Source organism: Equus przewalskii, chromosome 5, assembly GCF_037783145.1.
Source record: "Equus przewalskii isolate Varuska chromosome 5, EquPr2, whole genome shotgun sequence".
NCBI classification, from domain to species: Eukaryota; Metazoa; Chordata; class Mammalia; order Perissodactyla; family Equidae; genus Equus; species Equus przewalskii.
In genome coordinates, this window is record NC_091835.1 from 76,205,483 (window position 1) to 76,224,229 (window position 18,747).

Consider the following 18,747-nt stretch of genomic DNA (forward strand, 5'->3'; position numbering starts at 1 on the left):
GTTTGCTCATACAGGTATCTGTATTTGAAAAGTTAAAAACCTCTGGCACATACAGATGTGGGCATTTGGATTTTGACTTTAGGGTACATATGTGAATAACTTCAATGATGTGTGAGTTAAATAGGTTTTGGGAATACCGATCTTAAAATCTAAAACAACTTAGGTCTTTGCCCCAATAGTAAACACTTTAAACTTTTTTTTTGTTCTCTTAGTTTTGACTTCTCAAGATTCATGCAGTTTTAGTGTTTTTTGCTGAGGCTTTAGCCAGAAGGCCTCAAAGATCAAGAAGTAGGTGGTTAACATTTTAGGTGTATAACAACTAAGGAAGGCAGGGATGAGAAAATGGAGAACATGCTGTGGTTTGCAGACCATACTGTATCTAAATTAAGTAGCTAGATGTTAGGCAAAAACTGGTAGATAAATTCTTTCCTTATATTGGCACTATCTGCTCTCTTCTGTGGTCTTTCAATAGGCATATGCTTTCTTATCTTAGAAAAGCCCCTTTTCTTTCTTCATTTGGAGCTGTTTCCAGCCAGGCAGAGCAGCAAATTGCCCTCTTGTGATGCCAAACACAGAAACAAAGTCCTGTTCAGAGAGGTAATTCTAGGAGAGAAAACAAAGTTTCTAGTTAGAAGGAAGCCGTGGCACCCGTCACTGCCAACAGTGGTGGGGAGAGTGGAGCCAAGAGAGAGTTCTAGGTGGGTCCTAGAATGGGGAAGTAGGGTGAGTTTTTCAGAAAGTAAAGTAGACTTAAATTATTCATTGGAGGGTTCTTCAGGTTGTGGAGTCCCATCTTGGCCTGTGGAAGGACTGACGAGATTCACTTTTCTCACGGTCCCACCTGGCACCAGTTTCTTGCCAGAAGGACAAGAAATGGGTTATATATTATGAATGAATTCTAGACATTAGCTTTTGGCTGAATGGAGAACTGAATCAAGTGACGGTCTTCCTTGCTTTAAGCCCTTATCTGCTGTTTTTATCCAGGCATGTTCAAATGCAAGATCAGGCGGATCTTGTTGAGAGCATAAAATTCTAACATTTAATTGTTGATGCTTAATGAATATTTTCTATCCAAGTGAAATTATTATGATATGGCCTCTGTTTTCAAGAAAGTTGTAGTCCAGAAACTTAAGAGTTGGTTAGATAAAACACTGTGGAGAATCCAGAGATCCTTCCCAAATCAAATCCTTCAAGGGGAAAACTCATTCATTCATTCAAGATGAATATGTTAATTCATTCAGCCAAAACTTAAGGAGTGCCTACTATCTGCCAGGCACTGTTTAAGGTGCTGAAAAGCTGAGACTATCGTGGTGAACAAGACAAGACAGACAAGGTCCTTGCTCTTAAGGATATCACTAGAGGGGGAGATAGGCAATGAACAGCATAAAGGGCCTGGAGGGGCTGGGGGGGCAGTGTCAGGTATGGTGGTCAAGGGAGGCCTTCCTTGGGAGGTGACATTGAAGCTGAGACCTCAATAATGAGAAGGAGCTGGCTCTGATGATCTAGAAGGAGAGTGATTTTTCAGGCAGGAGCAATAGCAAGTGTAAGGCTCAAAGGCTGTAGTGAGCGTATTTGAGGACAGAAGAGCAGCCACTGGCTACAGGGTGGTGAGTGAAGAGGATAGTGGTAGGTGAGATGGAATCAGAGAGGTGGGCAGGGCAGATTGTGGAGGGCCTTGGAGCCCTGGGAAGGACTTTGGACTGCTTTCTACGTGCAGTGGAAAGCCAGTCGAGGGGTTTTAGATGGAACAGTGTCCTTTGTTTTAAAAGCCCGTTGGCTGTTACGTGGGGAACAGACTGTAGGGACAGGGGTATAGTCCATGATGGCTGGACCAGACTGGCAGCAGAGAGATGGACAGGAGTGGACAGAGACTAGCAGATGGATTGATGTGGGAGGTGAGAAAAAAGAATCAAGAGGGAGCCCTAGGTTTTTGACTTGAGCTACCGGGTGGCTCAAATGTCTGTGGACTGCCTGCAATGAGCCAGAACTGTCCTAGGCTATCTACGGAGACGATGCTTTTACTCAAGGAGAGCTCCACTGATGTCAGACACAGTTCCTTCAGCCACTCACCTCCTTTTTGGCGGGGTTCACATCCTCAGGCAGCTCCTGATTCTGATTTTTCAACAGAACTTCTATAGGGTAATATTTTGGCTCAGAATTCAGGGAGAGGGTTGCGTTCCTCATGTCCTAGGTAAGATAAGGTAAGAATGTAGACGCAGGGTAAAGGCCTGCAATCTGCACATTTGAAGTTCTCTGTGTATGATATTTAACATTTTGGTTTATACCACTTCACCCTTTGTAATCATCTTTTAGGACAGTGGTCCACAAACCTGGCTGCATGTCCGAATCATCTGGGAATCTAAAATATTCAGATTCTGGGGTCTTTCTTGGGAAAGCTGATTCAGCTATATGGTAAATCCCATATAGCTAGTTTGGCATAAATGCTGTGCTTAAATCTCCTTTAAATCTTGTGAGCACATCTCTTCTCTGGGCACTTTTACTTAGGATCTACATTTCCAGCCTTTAAATGACTTCAAATTGAAGTCCTCTTTTTGTTAAATACATTTTAGAGATGCTACATCGCCATTAGCTTTGGAATCCTGAGTTTGCAGAGCACGAGGGCAAGGCTGCCGCGTGGTTGGACACCCGGTGCCATGCACGTGTCCTTACGTTAAAGAGCTGTTGGACGCTCTCAGCCACTAAAATCATGGTAACGGCCTGAGTCTCTGTGGATCCACTGTCAGAAACTGATAAACGGATCATTTGGGTTGTTATTTCTGAAAAATACTGCCAGTCAATTTAGTCTGCCCTGAATGACAGAGTTGAATAATAAAACTAGTTTTTGTTATTATTTTTTAAACAGCAAGTCTCTTCTAAATTCTGGAAGGCAGTAAAATAAGGAACTTGGCTCTAAAACCTGCTTTTCTATTGATTAGAGCAATCTTTATATCAAAGTAGACCCCTAGAGTGATCTGAGAAGGACGTGAGGGGTTTCGCCCATGTGGCGCCTGTAACATTTGCTGTTTCCCTCTGACTCTGGCTGCCCATGTGACTTGCTTCTCCAAGAGCAAAGCGAGCTCACAGCAGTGATTCTCGTGATGGCAGCGGCGTCTCCCAGCTCTTCCTTTAACTGTTCATATGATTTCCCTGCCTGGAGAGAAGAGATGGAAGACACAGGATGAGGTGCTGCTCATAGGGGAGGGGCATCTCAAGCAGTGTCTGTACTTTTGGGAAAAGCAAAAAAGCCAGAGAAGACATTTCATGGATAAACAAAAATGAAAGTTCCCCCCTTCAGGGTCCATGCAGGGTTGGAACGTACTACAACATGACCTGCATTCATCGCTGGCGTCCCCTCAATCCTCCATATGAGATATAAGACAGAGCAGTTGATAGGAGTCAGAAGACCTGGCTTCTTCATACTGGTTAATTGTGGCTTTAGACAAATAACTTCTCCTCTAAGCTTCCTCATCTATAACACGGGACACAGTGTCTGCCCTAGCTGTCAGGATGGTTGTACAGCTCAAAAAGATCGTATGTGTGGGTATATTTCATACACTGTTTATTACTTCCACACACTGCCTATTCCTGGGACAAGCTGTGAGTTCTCTAACTGGACTCAGTGCTGTCGTGGGTGGGAAAGAAAGAAAAGTAAACAGCAGGAGAGGGAGTCAGATACAGATTTACTCGGCCCGAGGGTACCCCACCTTCCCACCATGCTGTTAATGCTGAGCCCCCTGGCAGGACAAATGTCTTCCCATTCTCCCTGTTCTTACGCTCCAAATGTGAGAGTCCCAGGCCAAGAACCAGCCTGTGAAGATGGGAGGCTCGAAGCCCTGTTTAATGATCAGGATTGGCGTGTCGGCGTCTCGGCCGCTGGGGTGAGTGCTCAGGTACTCCTGGGCTGTGGCAAGGGCTCTCTCCTTCTCTGTGGCGTTGGCCTCAGCCCCAATCCACAAGAACACCTGTTGGGGTAGGGATTGCATATGTGTTAACATGCCCATACCAAGGACTAAGTGCCAGATCTTATGCGCTGCCCTCAGCAATTCACAGCCTCAGCAGAGAAAGGATTTCCCAGAATCAGCTTGATTTGTGATTTTAATTGCCACGTCTATGTCCCAGATCTCCATCTCGAGTCCTGAGCTCTCCCTCTGAACTTCAGCTTCCTGAATCCAGCTTCTCGCAAAACACCCGTTCTTGGTTGTCTCCAAACACCTCAAATAGAACACCCCCAAAAGTAGCTCTTCCTCTCTAAACTTGTATCTGTGTCTCCATTATTGGCGAGTGGCACCCACCCAGTCACCCAGGGCAGTAACCTGGGAGTCATCCTAGACATCCCCATGTCTACTGGGTCACAAGGCTGGCCACCTTACCTCCTATGCATCTGTCAAATCTGACACCAGCGCTTCACCCCTCCTCCACTGCTCCTCTGCAGACCCGCAGCAGCTCTCGCTATGACAATAGTCTCCTGACTGCCCTCCCAGTGTACACTTTTCGTTTTTCTCACGCCCATCCCTCCATCCCTCCTCTCCTACAGTTGCTGGAGTGATCTGTCTAAAGCGCAGTCTGATCATGTCACTCACCTGCCTAAATTTCAGTAGTTTTCAAGGATAAATTTCAAACCTCTTGACATGGTAGGTCAGGCGCATGCCTACTTCTTCAACTTCATCTATAGCTCCTTGGCTCTCCTTACGCAATAATGCTATGTCTTGCAGTGCCCCGTGTCCTATAATATTTCATGCCTCACTTTCACATTAGTGCTGTCTCCTTTGCCCGGAGTGCCCCCTTTACCTGAGTAATGCCTACCCCTCCTTTGAGATTCAGCCTGGGAGCCATCTCCTCCAGGAGGTCTTCTCTGAGCCCCTAAACTGTGTTGAGTGCCCCTAATTTGTGCTCCCATGGCACCTTGTATATACCTCCATCATGATAAAATGATGTTTCTATGTCCAGTGCCTACGTCGGCCTGTAAACTCTGACTGCAGGCCCTTCACCTTGGTGACAACACACCTAGCAGTGACTAGCATGGAGGAAGAGGAGGTGCCGAGTGTATTTGCTGAGCCAAACTGAAGAAAATGGGGTGTGGAGGAGGTTGCCTTGAAGATAGCCCTTCCACACCCCTTTGTTCCCTATCAGGCCCATGTCTCTGGGTGTGGAGCCTGCTGCTATCCATCCTGAGAGAAAGAGGTGTATGATGAGAGGAGGGCCTGGTTTTCCCAAAGCAAGGTGGGAAAATTCCCAGGATGGTGCGTTTTAAACAACATTCTTTTCTCTCCAACCCTAGTGAAAAGCAGGCTCTTCCTTTGGTCACAACTGACGAACACCTGATTGACTAGAGATGGTCCAGAGCTACCCCGGCGTTATTCTGGGGTGGAGGTACTACACAAAAAATAGCCTAGACTATGGGGATCTTTGTCATTTGTTCCAAGCTCCCTGGCTATGTCTTACCTGGTCCCAGGTATCCAGGAGCATCACATCACCGGGGTTCAGGTCATCCTGGGTGAAGTCTGTGATCTCAGTGACAATGAACCGGCCAGTCTTATTGGAGCATTCAAAGAGACGGGACTGGACATCTAGGATTTCCTGCTGTAGTCTGCAATAGAGTTCATTTAGAGGAACTGAGCTGCTTAGAAATCCTGTGCAGTTCACAGGCGTGGGAGGCAGGGGGCGCCCGGAGGAGGGGATGCTGTGATCCCGTACCTTTTGTCATTGGCATAGGGAATTTTCCCTCCCAGCAGGTCCCAGAACTCAGCAGGCTCCTGGCCCTCGGCCACAGTGTTCTCACTGCCGTCACAGAGAAGCCCAGCCAGCTCCTTCGCCACCGCCCGCTCGTCCCCACTCGACCCCTGAGAGTGGGTGAGGAGAGCACAGATGTTAGTCACACACGGGCACAGTGATGTGGGAAAGAAAGCTTCTGAGACTAATAGCTCAGTGTAGCCGGGATCAGCTACCAAGCCACAGTACCTCAGGACGAGCAGATGCATAAGTTTGTTCTAGTGCTGGGAAGTGGGGGAGACACGGTGTGGTGGCAAAGGACAGGACTAGACTCTGAAACCCACAGCGGATGCTGACAAGAGTCACCTTTGTTTTGGCTTCAGTTGGAATTTTAGCACCTACTGTTGATTTTTTTTTTAAGAAGAAAAACTTAAATTCATTTTTAAAATTACGTAAAGGATAATTCATTCTTTTTGTCACACAGTTCTATGAGTCTTGACAAATGCATGGAATCATGTCACCACCACCACAACAAAGATATAGAATAGTTGCCTCAACCCACCGAGAGATTCCCCTGGTCTGCCCCTTTGTGGTTAAGCCCTCCCGAGTCCCTAACCTTTGGCAACCACTAGTCTGTTCTCCATCACGATAGTTTTGCCTTTTCCAGAATGTCATAAGTGGCATCATACACTCTGTAGCCTTTGAGTCTGCCTTCTGTCACATAGCATAATGCATTTGAGATTCACCCTTGTTGTTGTGAGTGTCCGTTCCTTTGTGTTGCTGAGTAGTATTCCACTGTATGGATGTACCCCTGTTTCTCCTTTCTCCAGTTGAGTTGCTTCCAGCTTTTGGAGATTGTGAATAAAGGTGCTATAAACATTCGTGTACAGATTTTTGTGTGAAGATAGTTTTTTATTTCACTTGAGTAAATACCCAGGGGTGGGACTGCTGGATCATATGGTAAGTGTATGTTTTATAAGAAACTGTCAAATTGTTTTCCAAAGGTCATATTTGCATTCCCACCAGCAATGTGTGAAAGTTCCTGTTGTTCTGCATCCTTGTCTACACTTGATATTATCAATTTTTTTTAGCCATTCTAATAGGTGTGTAGTGGTACCTCATTGTGGTTTTCATTTGCATTTCCCTAATGATTAATGATGTTGAGCATCTTTTCCTGTTCCATTCTCTTTTGTAAAACAATTTTAGTTTTAGTGCTTTTTAATGCAGATGCAATCTGAATTGAAAAAGATCACATTTTTAGTGTTTTTGTTCAGATATGATTTACAATCTGCCAAACTGGTGTGGAAAGATCAGCTTATCCTGCCTCTGTCCATGCAGAAGCATATAGAGTGTCTCCTGGGTTTGAGCTGTGCTGTCGGTGAATTTCTAATTGGAGGCCTAATCGTGGGGAATGCTGGCAGTCCTTTTGTAGAGCCTTTGGAGGAAGGCTCCTCTTTTTGAGGACTGCTCCAGCCTGCTCTCCAGTTCCTTTGCCCTTGCTGAGGGGGGCAGGCACAGGGCTGGCTCCCCGGGGCTGGTGTGACCACTGGGCCCAGACATCCTACCTTGCCAAACCACAGGTAGTGCTCTGCCTGGGTCCGCAGCAGAAAGACATCATTGGAGTTTAGGGAGGAGGTGAAGGCTGGAACCTCCACTGCTTTGGCGTTAGATTTGTCATTTCCTTGAATCTGGAAGAGCCTCACTGGAGGATCAGGTTCGGCATTTCCCTTCCTGGAAGTCCCGCCCTAGAGGGAAGGAGGAAAGCAGAGTGTGGTTCTAAGGAGCACCATGTGAGCAGAGACTGGGCTAGCCCTCGTGGAGAACGTGGATGTATTTGATACCATCTTTGCCCCTGAAGAGCTTCTAGGCTAGCTGGGAGAGGTTGGGGTGAGCTGGGGTTACGGTACCAATAATATTCTCTTTCATTCTGAGACCTTTATTATATGCCATGCTCTATTACCTACATCATTTCATTGATCCTCTTTTTTTAAATTTAAAAAATTTTTCCTTTTTCTCCCAAAGCCCCCTGATACACAGTTGTATATTTTTAGTTGTGGGTCCTTCTAGTTGTGGCATCTGGGACGCCGCCTCAACGTGGCTTGATGAGCAATGCCATGTCCGTGCCCAGGATCCGAACCGGTGAAACCCTGGGCAGCCGAAGCAGAACACGCAAACTTAACCACTTGGCCATGGGCCGGCCCCCTCACTGATCCTCTTAATAACTCTGTGAAGCAGGTGTTATCATCCCACGGTACAGATGGGGAGACTGAGGCTTAGAAACCTGGCTCATAAGTGATAAGACTAGGACTTAACCACAGGCTCGTGTGCTATCAAGCATGCGACATTACACATTCCTGGCAGTGCTTCAGCCAGGGCTTCATGGAAGATGTGGGACTTGAATTTGAAGGGGCACACTTGGGGGGGAGGGTGGATGGGGCCTGTTAAGGCACATGTGAGGTCTAGTGAGGAGACCCATCTGACTGAGTGGCGTGTGTAGGTTAGAGAGCCCAGAGTAACTAACGCACCTGCACAGGTAACGTGGGTCAGCTTAGGAAAGACCTTGAACATTATTCAGGCAGTGGGGTTCACTTGAGTGTCTTAAAGAGACTGACCACCTTCTTGTCTATGTCTACCCCGAGCCCTGCTCCCTGCCCCTCCTCTCCTCTCCCGTAGCCCCCTGCGCACTTGTTGGTTCTGAGCGTTCCTGCTCATGGTGTGACTTTATCTGAGGGTTCTCACCTCAAAGATAACCAGCTTCCCTTTGAAGATGGCCATGAAGTGGCGGGGCTCCTTCCCCATGGCAACCCGGACCTGCACAGGGGCCCCATCAAACTGCCGGTCCAGCTCCACCGCCTGGTATGCCGAGGCTGCCAGTTCATCCTGTGAGGCGTGGCGGCCCTGCGGTGGTGAGAGGGGAGAGATAGGCCCCTGCTGCCCCCAACCCCACTCAGTGGCCAGAGGAGGCATCAAGCCCCAAAGCTGAGAGCCTACCCCAGGCTTACCTGCCAGATGTACAAGATGTAGTGTGGCTTCCCGCTCACCTCATACGTATAGAGAACCAGGTAGCAGTCTCCCCCATAAAAGAAGCCATACCACTGATGCTCCACGGGGACCAGCTCCAGGTTTTCAATTCTCCAGACCTGGCCATAGAAGGAGACACAATAACTCAGGGATGGGGGTCGTGTTTGAAGAGACAACTACCTGAAGGGAACTGGGCCGTGCTTAACAGTAAATCCAGACGGATAAGGCACTACTATCTACTCAAAGTGCCCCTCCCCCGCCGGCTCTTCCTTCCCGGTGGTGAGGGCTTGGCACATTTGCATGATTTGAATCCCGAGAACCGGATCGTCCCTGGTCAGGTGCATCCCCATCACAGCCCAGACATGATTTGAATCTATCTGCCAGGCGAGTTGTTGATAGCACACGGAGTATCTGCCTTTCACTTCCCTGAGGAATTGTGGGAAACCTCTGCAGACTCGACACCTCATAGAGAATACTCCCGAGGTGCCAGAGGTGAAAAGGAAAGCAAAGCAGACAGAGAACCACCCGCCGCCTCCTCTCCAGCAGAGCAGCCAGGAGGGCGAGTGCTGCCTGCCCACCTGCCCTGGGGTGCAGTCATTGGGCTTACCTCAACTTTGCCGTTGCCATCGTCCACCATTCTTTCCTGGGCAGCGACCTCTGGTTTGTCGTGCAGCAGAGTCACATCAAATTTATCCTGGAAAACTTTAGCTGCAGAGAAGGGGTTGGGAGAAACCCCGTGAGTGAAGAGCATCCATGCCTGCCCTTCTAGAGAGTCCCAGCAGTGAGAAGACTATCTGGGGTCAATCCTACCGATTTTACCAACGCTGAACGTTTTCCCCAGGCCGACGGTCTGTTCCTTCACTGACCACTTCTGGAACAGCTGCTTGAACGTGGCTGACTCGGCGCCATCGTTGACGGTCTCCACATTGGTGCTGCTGGGATAGCCCTTCATCTTGATGAAGTTCTGCAGACACCCCCACCCCCGAAAGGCAGGTCAGTCAGGGAGTGCGCTGGGTTCTTTGCTTGGCTGGTGGATTCACCCCTTTGAAGCCAGTTGGTAGGATTGCTCCCTTCTGGGATTGAGTCAAATTCTAACTCACTTCTGTCTAGGGACCAGGTTACCTGCCTCAAGGAAAGGACTGAGTGGGATATTTTGGCATCTTTTCATTGGCCTGTTAGGATTGTTACTAATTGTTTTTGCAACATCATCTAGACGGTTCTTTCAGCGCTCACGTACTCTACTGAGTGTATCATGTTCTTTCGCCCGTTGACTGCTCTGTAAGTGCATCCTGCTTGGTTCATCTGCATGTGTCTGCACGATACCATAAGCTCCCTGAGGACAGGGCCATTAACCTTGATATGTGATGTCCCCTGCAATAGTAACAGCCACCTTTTATTGAGCAGGGGCGTGTGCCAGGTACTGTTCTGAGTGCTTTACAAATACTATTTAATCCTCACAACAACCCCAGGAGATGGTATTAAGGCTGGATTCGAATCCCAGCTTGTTTGTCTGACTTTGACATCCATGTATGTAACTGAGGTGTTAGATGCTCAAGTGCCTACTGTGGCTCTCTGAGCACATCAGAAGTGTTACAGAACTTTCTGGACAATACTGCACAGGTGTAGCTCCTACCAGGGCTTTAGACATGGCCGTCTGTTTCTCAACCTTTGTGGCTCCTCTTCCTTTCCACACGTAGATCTTGGTTCCACTTTGGTCCAGGATGTAGCAGTCCTGCCGCAGTCAGGGTAAAAGTGGTTACTGCTGCTCGAGGCCAGAAGGAGGCCTTTCCCCAGGGTCCGCCTCTCAAGTCTGGCCCCCAACCCCAAGCCAGGCCCACTCAAGCTCTACTTACATCATGGTTCAGTAAGTCCTGGACCAGAGGCCTCGTGGCTACCTCTGTGACTGCTAGCTGCCCAGCTGAGTCTGAGACACTGGAGAAGGGGAGAGGTGGGCCTGAGCATTCTCTTCTACAAAGCATGCTGTGGCTGATTTGAAATGTTCCTGGCTTTGTTTTAGTGTGGAGGCTCTGGGTGGAGTTGACCTTCTTAGGACAGGTGTGGCTTGCACGCAGATGGGAATGTGAGGGACTCTGCTCTCTAGATGAGACTTTTGTGCGTCTCTCCCAGACTTTATCCCGCCCACATCCCTGGGCAGGTATAGACCCGAGTAAAGGCAGAGACTTCCCAAGAGACCGGGAAGAGTGGCCCCAAGAAAAGACAGTAGCTGCTTCCTTGAGTGGGGAGCACCAAGCTCCTTCTAGAAAGACTAAAAAGACTTAAAAAAGACTAAAAGAAAGCTGGATGCCTGCACCCCAAATGAGGAGCCAAGCAGAAGTGCTTGGTTTTCTAGGGGACACCCTCTCCCTTCCAACCAGCAGCCAGATTTAGCTACTTACTGATACAACATGATATTTGATTTCTGCTGCTGATCTATGATCTCATCGGGGACTGCAGGCTTGATAACGGAGCGTCGGCCGAGGGTGTCCTGAAGGACCTTCATCAGCTCCGGGCTTGCCGCCTCCTTGTCTCCCTCGATCACTCCTATTTCAGCACGGCCCCCTCGCTCCCTGTCCCGAATATCCTTTGCCAGGAGCATAGCCTGTCAAAGAAGCCCAAGGAAGCTTTTAGCTCATCTGGGCCCCCGTTCCGCCTGACGGCTTCGGGAGGAGCAGCCTGGATCCCAGACATAGGAGTTATTCTGATGCTCAGGAGCCAGGGCAGAGTCTCAGACTGACGCACTTGGACGGTCTCTAAAACAGATTCTACTCAAAAGCAGGGGTCCGGCTTGAATCTCAGAGAAGAGTCAGCGAGGAAGGAAGAAGGGAAATGCCCCTGAGAGAGTGCACATCCCTGACCAGGCCTGAGGGAGAGGCGGGAGCACCAGGACTGGAAAGAGCCACACCTTCAGGCGCTCCCCACTGTTGCTCTCGGGGCCGTTCCACTGGATGATGACCTTCCCAAGGTCCAGCAAGAAGACATCACCTCGGTTAAAACTGTCCCAGCTCATTTCCACCTGCCGATGAGAGAGGCAGACATTGTTCAGGAGGAATTCTTAGGTGCCAGCTGGAGAGGGCCTGGGCCCAGGACAGACTGGGCAGGACTTACCTCGGTGGCCCTGATGTGCCTCTTCCCCTTCACGTGTAGCAGCCGCTTCACGTCGTAGGTGTTGGTCTCCACGTGCTTCATCCCAGAGGCCACACCCCCCTTCTTGTAGCTAAGGGAACAGCCACTCAGTTATTTATTGAACACCTGCTGTGTGCTAGAATCTGGGGGGACAGCTGTGAATTACACAGAAGCAGCCTCAGCCTAGGTGGGTGATGACAGTAAATAAGCCACGTGAATATAGATGGTATCTAACTGCTGCCACAGAAGCAGACTTGGTGACAGACTTTCTGACAGAACGTCAGGGCAGTCTTAAGATATGAAGAGGAATAGGAACCGACAACCAGAGGACTGGCGCTCTAGACAGAGGGGATGGGCAGGACAAGTCCCCACAGCATGGAAGAACTGCTTGTGTTCTAGGAGCTGTCTGGATGTCAGTGCGTGACCGGGAGAGGGGCACAGTCGGGCAGCAGCAGAAGCCTTAACGACCCCAGGGCCTTAAGACCAACCGACTCCAGGAATCAGCTCTCCTGCACACCACTCCCCCCCCGACCCGCCACGCTCACCCCAACCCAGCCTCCATCCCAGGCGTCCCGCAGACAGGCGCCCTGGAGCAGAGGCAGCGGCTTTGTCTTCGGGTTCACTGGTACTCAGTGTGGTGCCTTGTGCCCAGCAGGTCCTCAGTCAGTGGGGACTGCTGACCTGCAAGAAGCTGGCCTTGGACCAGCCTCAGAATTCTCGAGCTCATGGGAATTCCTCTTTTTGTTTTCAATCTCAAGTTCACAGTTTTGAGGTAATTTAGTTCCTTCGTTCATGGAACATGATCCCCATTGGCCGTTACAAGACCCCTTTCTTGTTTTAAGTGATTATGTATTCCCTGCTGTCTGCACACCCTACTGCCACTCTTTTCCCTAGTAGGCATCCATTCTAACAGTTTAACATCGATCTTTTTATTTCCATTCCAAAGTGTCCTATCATTTTGTGTGCATGTGTTTTTTTAAAACAGAATTGGCATTCTGGGGCCGGCCCCGTGGCCCAGTGGTTAAGTTCGCGTGCTCCGCTGCGGTGGCCCAGGGTTTCGCCGGTTTGAGTCCTGGGCACAGTCATGGCACCGCTCATCAAGCCGTGCCAAGGCGGCGTCCCAGATGCCACAACTAGAAGGACCCACAACTAAGAATGCACAACAATGTACAGGGGGCTTTGGGGAGAAAAAGGAAAAATAAAATCTTTAAAAAAAAAAAGAATTGGCATTCTGTTATATATTTCAAGTCTGTTTCTTACTGTGTTCACTAAGCACCGTGTTTGAAGATCTGTCCACATGTTAGGTGTGCATCTAACCCGTCGCCTCCAGCTGTGGCATAGTACTCCTTGGAGTTGGAGTATCTTTCCTGTCCAGTCTCCCAGTGATGGTTGCTGTACATCGCCTGCAGCTTCCCACCCCCACTAACGATATTGCTGTGAATGTTCCGGTTCATGTGCCCTCATAGACCTGGGTACGTAAGAAGTCCTCTGAGTTATACACCCAGGAGTGGGATTTGCCTCAGTGGCCACTGACTTCTTCCTGCCATGCCAGTCCTCCCTGCCACCTGCAGGACACAGGGCTCCTGTTCCCCATAGCCTCGACAACACCTGGCACCACTTGCTCTCGAATCTGTGCCATTCTAATAGGCAAAGTGGGAGCTCTGCTTTGATTTGCATTTCTCTTATTACTTTCTTCACATACTTCTGGCCCTTTGGGTTTCCTCTTTAGTAAACTGCCACCGTTTATGTCCTTGCCCGGTGCATAACTACTCACATGATGCCCTGCTTGAAGTAGCCACGGAAGGTGTCGGACTCATGGTACTGGACCTCTCGGTGCTGCACGGGGCCGCCCCCCAGGTAGTCATCCAGCTGTGTAGTATAGATGGCCGCGCAGCTCTGCTCATCCTGAGAGGAGTCCTTCCCGATCCAGAAGTGGATGTCCTGGGAGAGGAGACTGCCCACTCTCCGGGTCTGGGAGGCAGCCGGAGAGATCCTGTCAGGGGCCAGCTCACCCCTCTTTGCTGCTGGCCCCTCTGGCATGGGAAGGAGGCAGCATAAAGTGGCTTGTGTCCTGTCCTTGGCAGACTCAGGGCCTCCCTCCCTCCCTGCGGTGGCCCCTGTACACACCTGCTATGTGGTTCAAGCTCTGGCAGCCCAAATTCCTCCCTAGATCTGGGGCAAGTTGGCAACTTATTGTTCTCAAAATGACTGGGGGGGATCTGCCCACATTGGTCCCCAGCCTCACCCTGCCGCTGCTCTGCTGGCCTCACACAGCTGGCACAGTACCGGTCTGTCCATCTGCACCGCTCCTAGGATACTGTTTCCTCAACGAGAACAAGCACTTGGAGGCCAGAGACGGCCTTGTATTTATCTGGCCCTCCCTGACACCACGTCAGTCCGGGTGAATCTGGGGTCTGGGCCCAGGAGAGAGAGTGCTGCCTGTGGGCTGCTCGCTGCTGCAGAGGTTCAGCCTGAGGGCCCCACCCCCACCCTCTGATGCAAAATGAAAAACCCTGGCCTAAGAATGGCCTTTGCTAGTCAAACTGGAGGCCTGTTCTCTCTGACATTAAGGAATAATCAAGGCGGTACCAGGGCCTGATAAGCATCATCATCAGACCTCTCAGTGGAGCTCAAGAGCTGATTCCCAGGGGAGAAGCTTGTGGGAAAGGGGTGGCGGGGGGGCTGGCGCTCACCGAGAGGATGACGTAGCAGTCCCCCTCATAGAAGTTGCCATGGGCATTCAGGGGCACCAGCGCCAGCTCCATTTTCTGGAAGAACAAGGGGTGTGTAGAGGCTGCATTCCCTCCTCCCCTCCCCACAAGCCCCGCCCTCCTCCAACAAGCCTCCTTCTCCTCTTCATCATTTGGCACAGGCACCCGGGGAGATGTCCCCACCCATCTCACAGGGCGTGGCAGCCAGCCACAGGATTAGCGTGGCCACCCCTCTGGCCTCTGCCGAGCTCCACCGGCATGGCCCCGGGTCTGAATCTGGGTTCCTGTCTTCACCCCATCCTCCTCCCCACGGCCTCTTGGCTTGTCTTGCTGCACCACCTCCAGCACTTCGCAGGGACGCTATCAAGTAAAACCCTGCCGCTGAACAGCTGCATCCGTGCCCCCAACACCAATGCCCCTGCTGACCACCCAGTACTGGCCCAGGTCTGAAAGCAGAACGCTGGGATTCTGTGGGGCTGTGGGGGGGGTAAGAGCCCGTGGTGTACAAGGCTCCGTGACGAGTGTCCTGTATTTGGAGTCTGGGCCAGGGCCCTGATCTGTCACCTGTATGTATGCCTTGTCCTAGCAGAGACATTCATATGGCCTCAGATATGAAGTTTCATCACTATCTCCAAGTGAGCGAAACTGGCTGTCATACTTGCATGTATTCTATGTAAAATGTGTGTTAAATATACCACGATTTTTGAAACTCTTTTAGTACCTATTACTTTTGAAATTGACTGGGAAAGGGCTCTGGGTGCTCACAGCAGGGAGGTGGGGTGAGGAGAGGGGTCTCACACTGGCAGGCGGAGCTCCCAGGCCTGGGCAGTTCCCAGCTGCAGACTGCTGAAGCTGGGAGTCAGGCAGAGGGGCTCCAGCCCCAGCAGAGGGAATGAGCTGTGCCCAAATCTGCACAGTATCCACCCAAACCTCCCCTACCGCTTTGCAGGAGCCAGAGCCCTGAGGAAGACAAATTCCATTCTTCCGACAGAAGCAGCCAGGAGGCTTGGGGCTCCTGGGTGGGCCTGGGCACCGCCCATCTCTCCAGGGCACTTAGTGGAAGTGCAGACTCACTGAGCAGATGGCTGGATAAAGGACAAGCTTATTTTTGCTTAGAGCCCTGCACTCCAGGGCTAGGAGCATTTCCTCCACCTGCCACCCACCTGCTTTGAACCCCCAGGAGGGGTCAAGGATAGGAACACATGCACTTTGATGTTGCCTCTCACTGTTCCGGAACCCCAGGCAGCAGACTAGGCTGGCAGGAGGGCTGTCACCCCAGCCGACTGGGCAACAGACTCCGCCCCCCAGATCCAGTGGTGAGGAGGGTGTGCCTCCAGCCCAGCTCACCTCTATTCTCCAGGTGATGATCCCAGGGTCATTGCCCACAGCCCTGAAGGCGCTGCTCAGAGACATGGTGCTTGTCTTCCAGGAACTGAAACATCACAGAGCCAGCTAGGGCGATGCCTCTCGGAGCAGGCATCCGTCCAGCTTTTCTCCTAAGTCACTTCCCAATCTCTTGTCAGCCATCCTGCCACGTCCTTGTGGTGCATCCCTGCACTATTTCAGCAATGGGGGAAATGACTTGTTCAAGTTCACATCATAAGCCTGGATGGCCCAGGGATCTCCAGGGAAGTTCTGCTTCCCACTTGCCACTTCCCTTGTTAAGAGCTCTGGTAACAGCCACGGTTATCTACTGAAGGGGTGGTAAACATGTTAGGTCCTCCATTGATCCACTTTCTGTTAGCTCAGTTAATTCTCATAAGCTGAGTATATTTTCTTTATCAGATGTCATAGGAAAATTGAGGTTCAGAGAGGTTAAATAATTTGCCCAAGGTCACGCACTAGAATGAAATCCGTATCTGATCCTAAAGCCTGGGCTTTTAGTCACTTTGATGTGCCACTACCCTTCCTAAACTCATTTAAATTCAGCGACAAATGGAGAGCAAAGCTTATGTGGGAATAAATATTTCCAAACGGGGTTGGAAACTTCTCCCACTCGCTTTCCCTTTGACTCTTCCCAGATCCCCTGCGCGCCAGGTCCGCTCCACAGGCAACTCTTGGACTTTCTCTTTGGGCTTTTACTTTCCAGATTTTTTAAAGTAAACTATCCTAAAACTCAAGTTATCAGTCCTGCTTTTGTCACATGACTAATATATTCCCTATGCCTCACAGAAGAAAAGGGAAAGTACACGGCAGGGCCAGGCTGGGTACCGGTAGGGGAAGGTGGCATGGCCTGGTCTGCCTGTGGGCAGATGCCCTCCTCGCCCCCCCAACTCTCACAGACCCCAAGAAGCCAGCTGAGCCGTGGCGCCCACAAGGCAGGGTGGGGAGAGGGAGGGAAGAAGCGGTGAAGAGAAGTCCATGCGGGTTTCTATTCAAGGCGTGTCTAGGGTTATCAAGCACCTACACCCGTTCATGGTCACCCAGGGGCTTTATAGAACTGCAATGCCTGCTTGGTTCTTGCTCTCAAGGAGCTTGCAATCTGACGATCATACGCCTAACTGATGGAAGCTCCTAAGAGGCAAAGGAAAAAGGAAGGGCTTGACGGACTTACATATGATAAAAACCCACCCAGAAAGGACTGGACGGAGAGTTGCTATTTGGAAGCATGTTGCACTCATTCAGAGGAGCCTGTCTGTCACTTTTTCCTTGAGCCTCCCTGGAAGAAGCCAGGGTCGGCGAATATGGGCCATTATCTAGCACGGCCTTTGGCAAAAACACAAGAAACAAGCTGCCTTTGTCTCCTGCTGTCGCAGGACTACAGCAGAGCGATGGCGTGGAGCAGCCGATGTTTGGGGATTTCATTGGATAACTTGCGCGGCCTCACCCTGTGCTGCTAAGAACTGCCGGGAAATATTTATTCAGGTTTTCTTCAGACCCTAGATTTCAGTCACTAAAGGCAAATGCCGTGACCCAACTAAGGGAAGGGGACAAGGGCCAATAAATTCCTTTCTTGGACACAGAGCAGTGTCCACCCAGTAAAAGCCACGCCGACTGGCAGTCTCAGGGCGAAAGCAGGCCCGTTTCCCAGCAGGACCTCTCCAGGCAGGAAAAGGCTCCCTGGGCCAGGCTTCCCCAAATGCAGGAGAGGACATGCTCAAAGAAGGGACTTCCTGCCATACTGGAACCCCCAGAAAATGTGCTTCCATCCATGACATCAAAGTCCCCAAGCTCAGTCTCTCCCCCTCTCCTCCCCAAGTCCTACTATTAATTCAGCACCCTTTGAGGTGACTGCAGAAACTCCTGGGGAATCCCCAGGTTCAAAGCCAGTGTTCCCTAATTCTTACCGAGATACCCTTAGGAAGAGACCCCCAAGCAGAGGAAGCTGGTTTTAACTTCTGTCTTGTCCCACACCGTCTTTCTGAGATAGGTGAAAGGGGTCTTCTCCATCTTTCCCAGCTTTTGAAGATGTGCCCTTTTCTGTTCAGTGGTCTCTAAAAACGCCCTTGACTTCTCAGCAGTAAGTTGGCAAAACTAGTCACAACTCTTAGTTCAACCCTTTAAAAGCTTCATCCAAGACGACAAAACTGGGAAATTTCAACCTCCTCTCCCTTCCCTTTCTTTCTTGTTCGGCAGAGTAGCACTCAAAAACCAAACCAGCCTTACCTTGTCTCCTCTCCCACTGGTCTTCCCACTGCGCTGGTGAGGAAGCAGCGGTGGGATGGAAGAGCCACCCCAAAGTGGGAGGCTCCAGGTCCTGCAGCCTCAGCTTAGCAATGGCTGCACAGACACTGTCTTATATTTGCTTGTGTTTGCATCTTAACCACATTTTCCTTGTCCTGGCCAATCACAGCCAACCCAGCCCTGGGCTTCACTTATTCAAATCAGAGGGAAAGCTTTATCTGTTCCTATTCAAAACAGCATAAACAAGAGGTGCAGACTTTTAAAGGCTTCTTTTAACTCCAGCTCCACGCCCCGATCTAATTGATTTTTGAAAAGTGTACAGCCCATCAATAATGCAGGAAAGAGAATGGGAGGATATGAAATTTGTCATATTGTAGAGATGAATGCATTTACGCTGATGACAGGAGGCAGGGGCTGGAGCCACCCACTGAGTGCCTGGTACATCCAGGCTGGCGAGCCCTTCCTGAGAAGCTTCTGGGCACTTTTTAGAGGGAGGGAAGTCTAAGAGAGAGGCCAGCAGTGTGTTACTAGACCAGTTTTGCTCCCTGGGGTCATACGT

General features: G+C 50.3%; 1 protein-coding gene across 1 annotated transcript; it reads right to left on the reverse strand.

Moving 5' to 3' along the window:
* Window position 1: 1 nt before the first annotated feature.
* On the reverse strand, window positions 2–18,309 carry AVIL (advillin). The gene is made up of 20 exons (XM_008524262.2): window positions 18,171–18,309; window positions 15,912–15,996; window positions 14,547–14,621; window positions 13,628–13,824; window positions 11,836–11,944; window positions 11,633–11,743; window positions 11,127–11,329; window positions 10,584–10,662; window positions 10,364–10,462; window positions 9,541–9,694; window positions 9,338–9,438; window positions 8,712–8,849; window positions 8,449–8,607; window positions 7,275–7,454; window positions 5,695–5,840; window positions 5,443–5,587; window positions 3,774–3,962; window positions 3,083–3,151; window positions 2,071–2,187; window positions 2–603 (listed from the first exon to the last, which is right to left on the reverse strand). The coding sequence occupies exons 2-20, from the start codon at window positions 15,975–15,977 to the stop codon at window positions 490–492; spliced, it is 2,451 nt and encodes an 816-aa protein (XP_008522484.2). The 5' UTR covers window positions 15,978–15,996; window positions 18,171–18,309; the 3' UTR covers window positions 2–489.
* Window positions 18,310–18,747: the final 438 nt, after the last annotated feature.

Excerpts from the sequence above, each read along its gene's own strand:
- AVIL (XM_008524262.2), bottom strand. The coding sequence starts at position 15,977 with ATGTCTCTGAGCAGCGCCTTCAGGGCTGTGGGCAATGACCCTGGGATC. Across the intron at positions 9,695-10,363 it reads CGGCCATGTCTAAAGCCCTG|AACTTCATCAAGATGAAGGG; the intron begins GTAGGAGCTACA and ends GGGTGTCTGCAG. Across the intron at positions 2,188-3,082 it reads CCATCACGAGAATCACTGCT|GACATGAGGAACGCAACCCT; the intron begins GTGAGCTCGCTT and ends TATCTTACCTAG.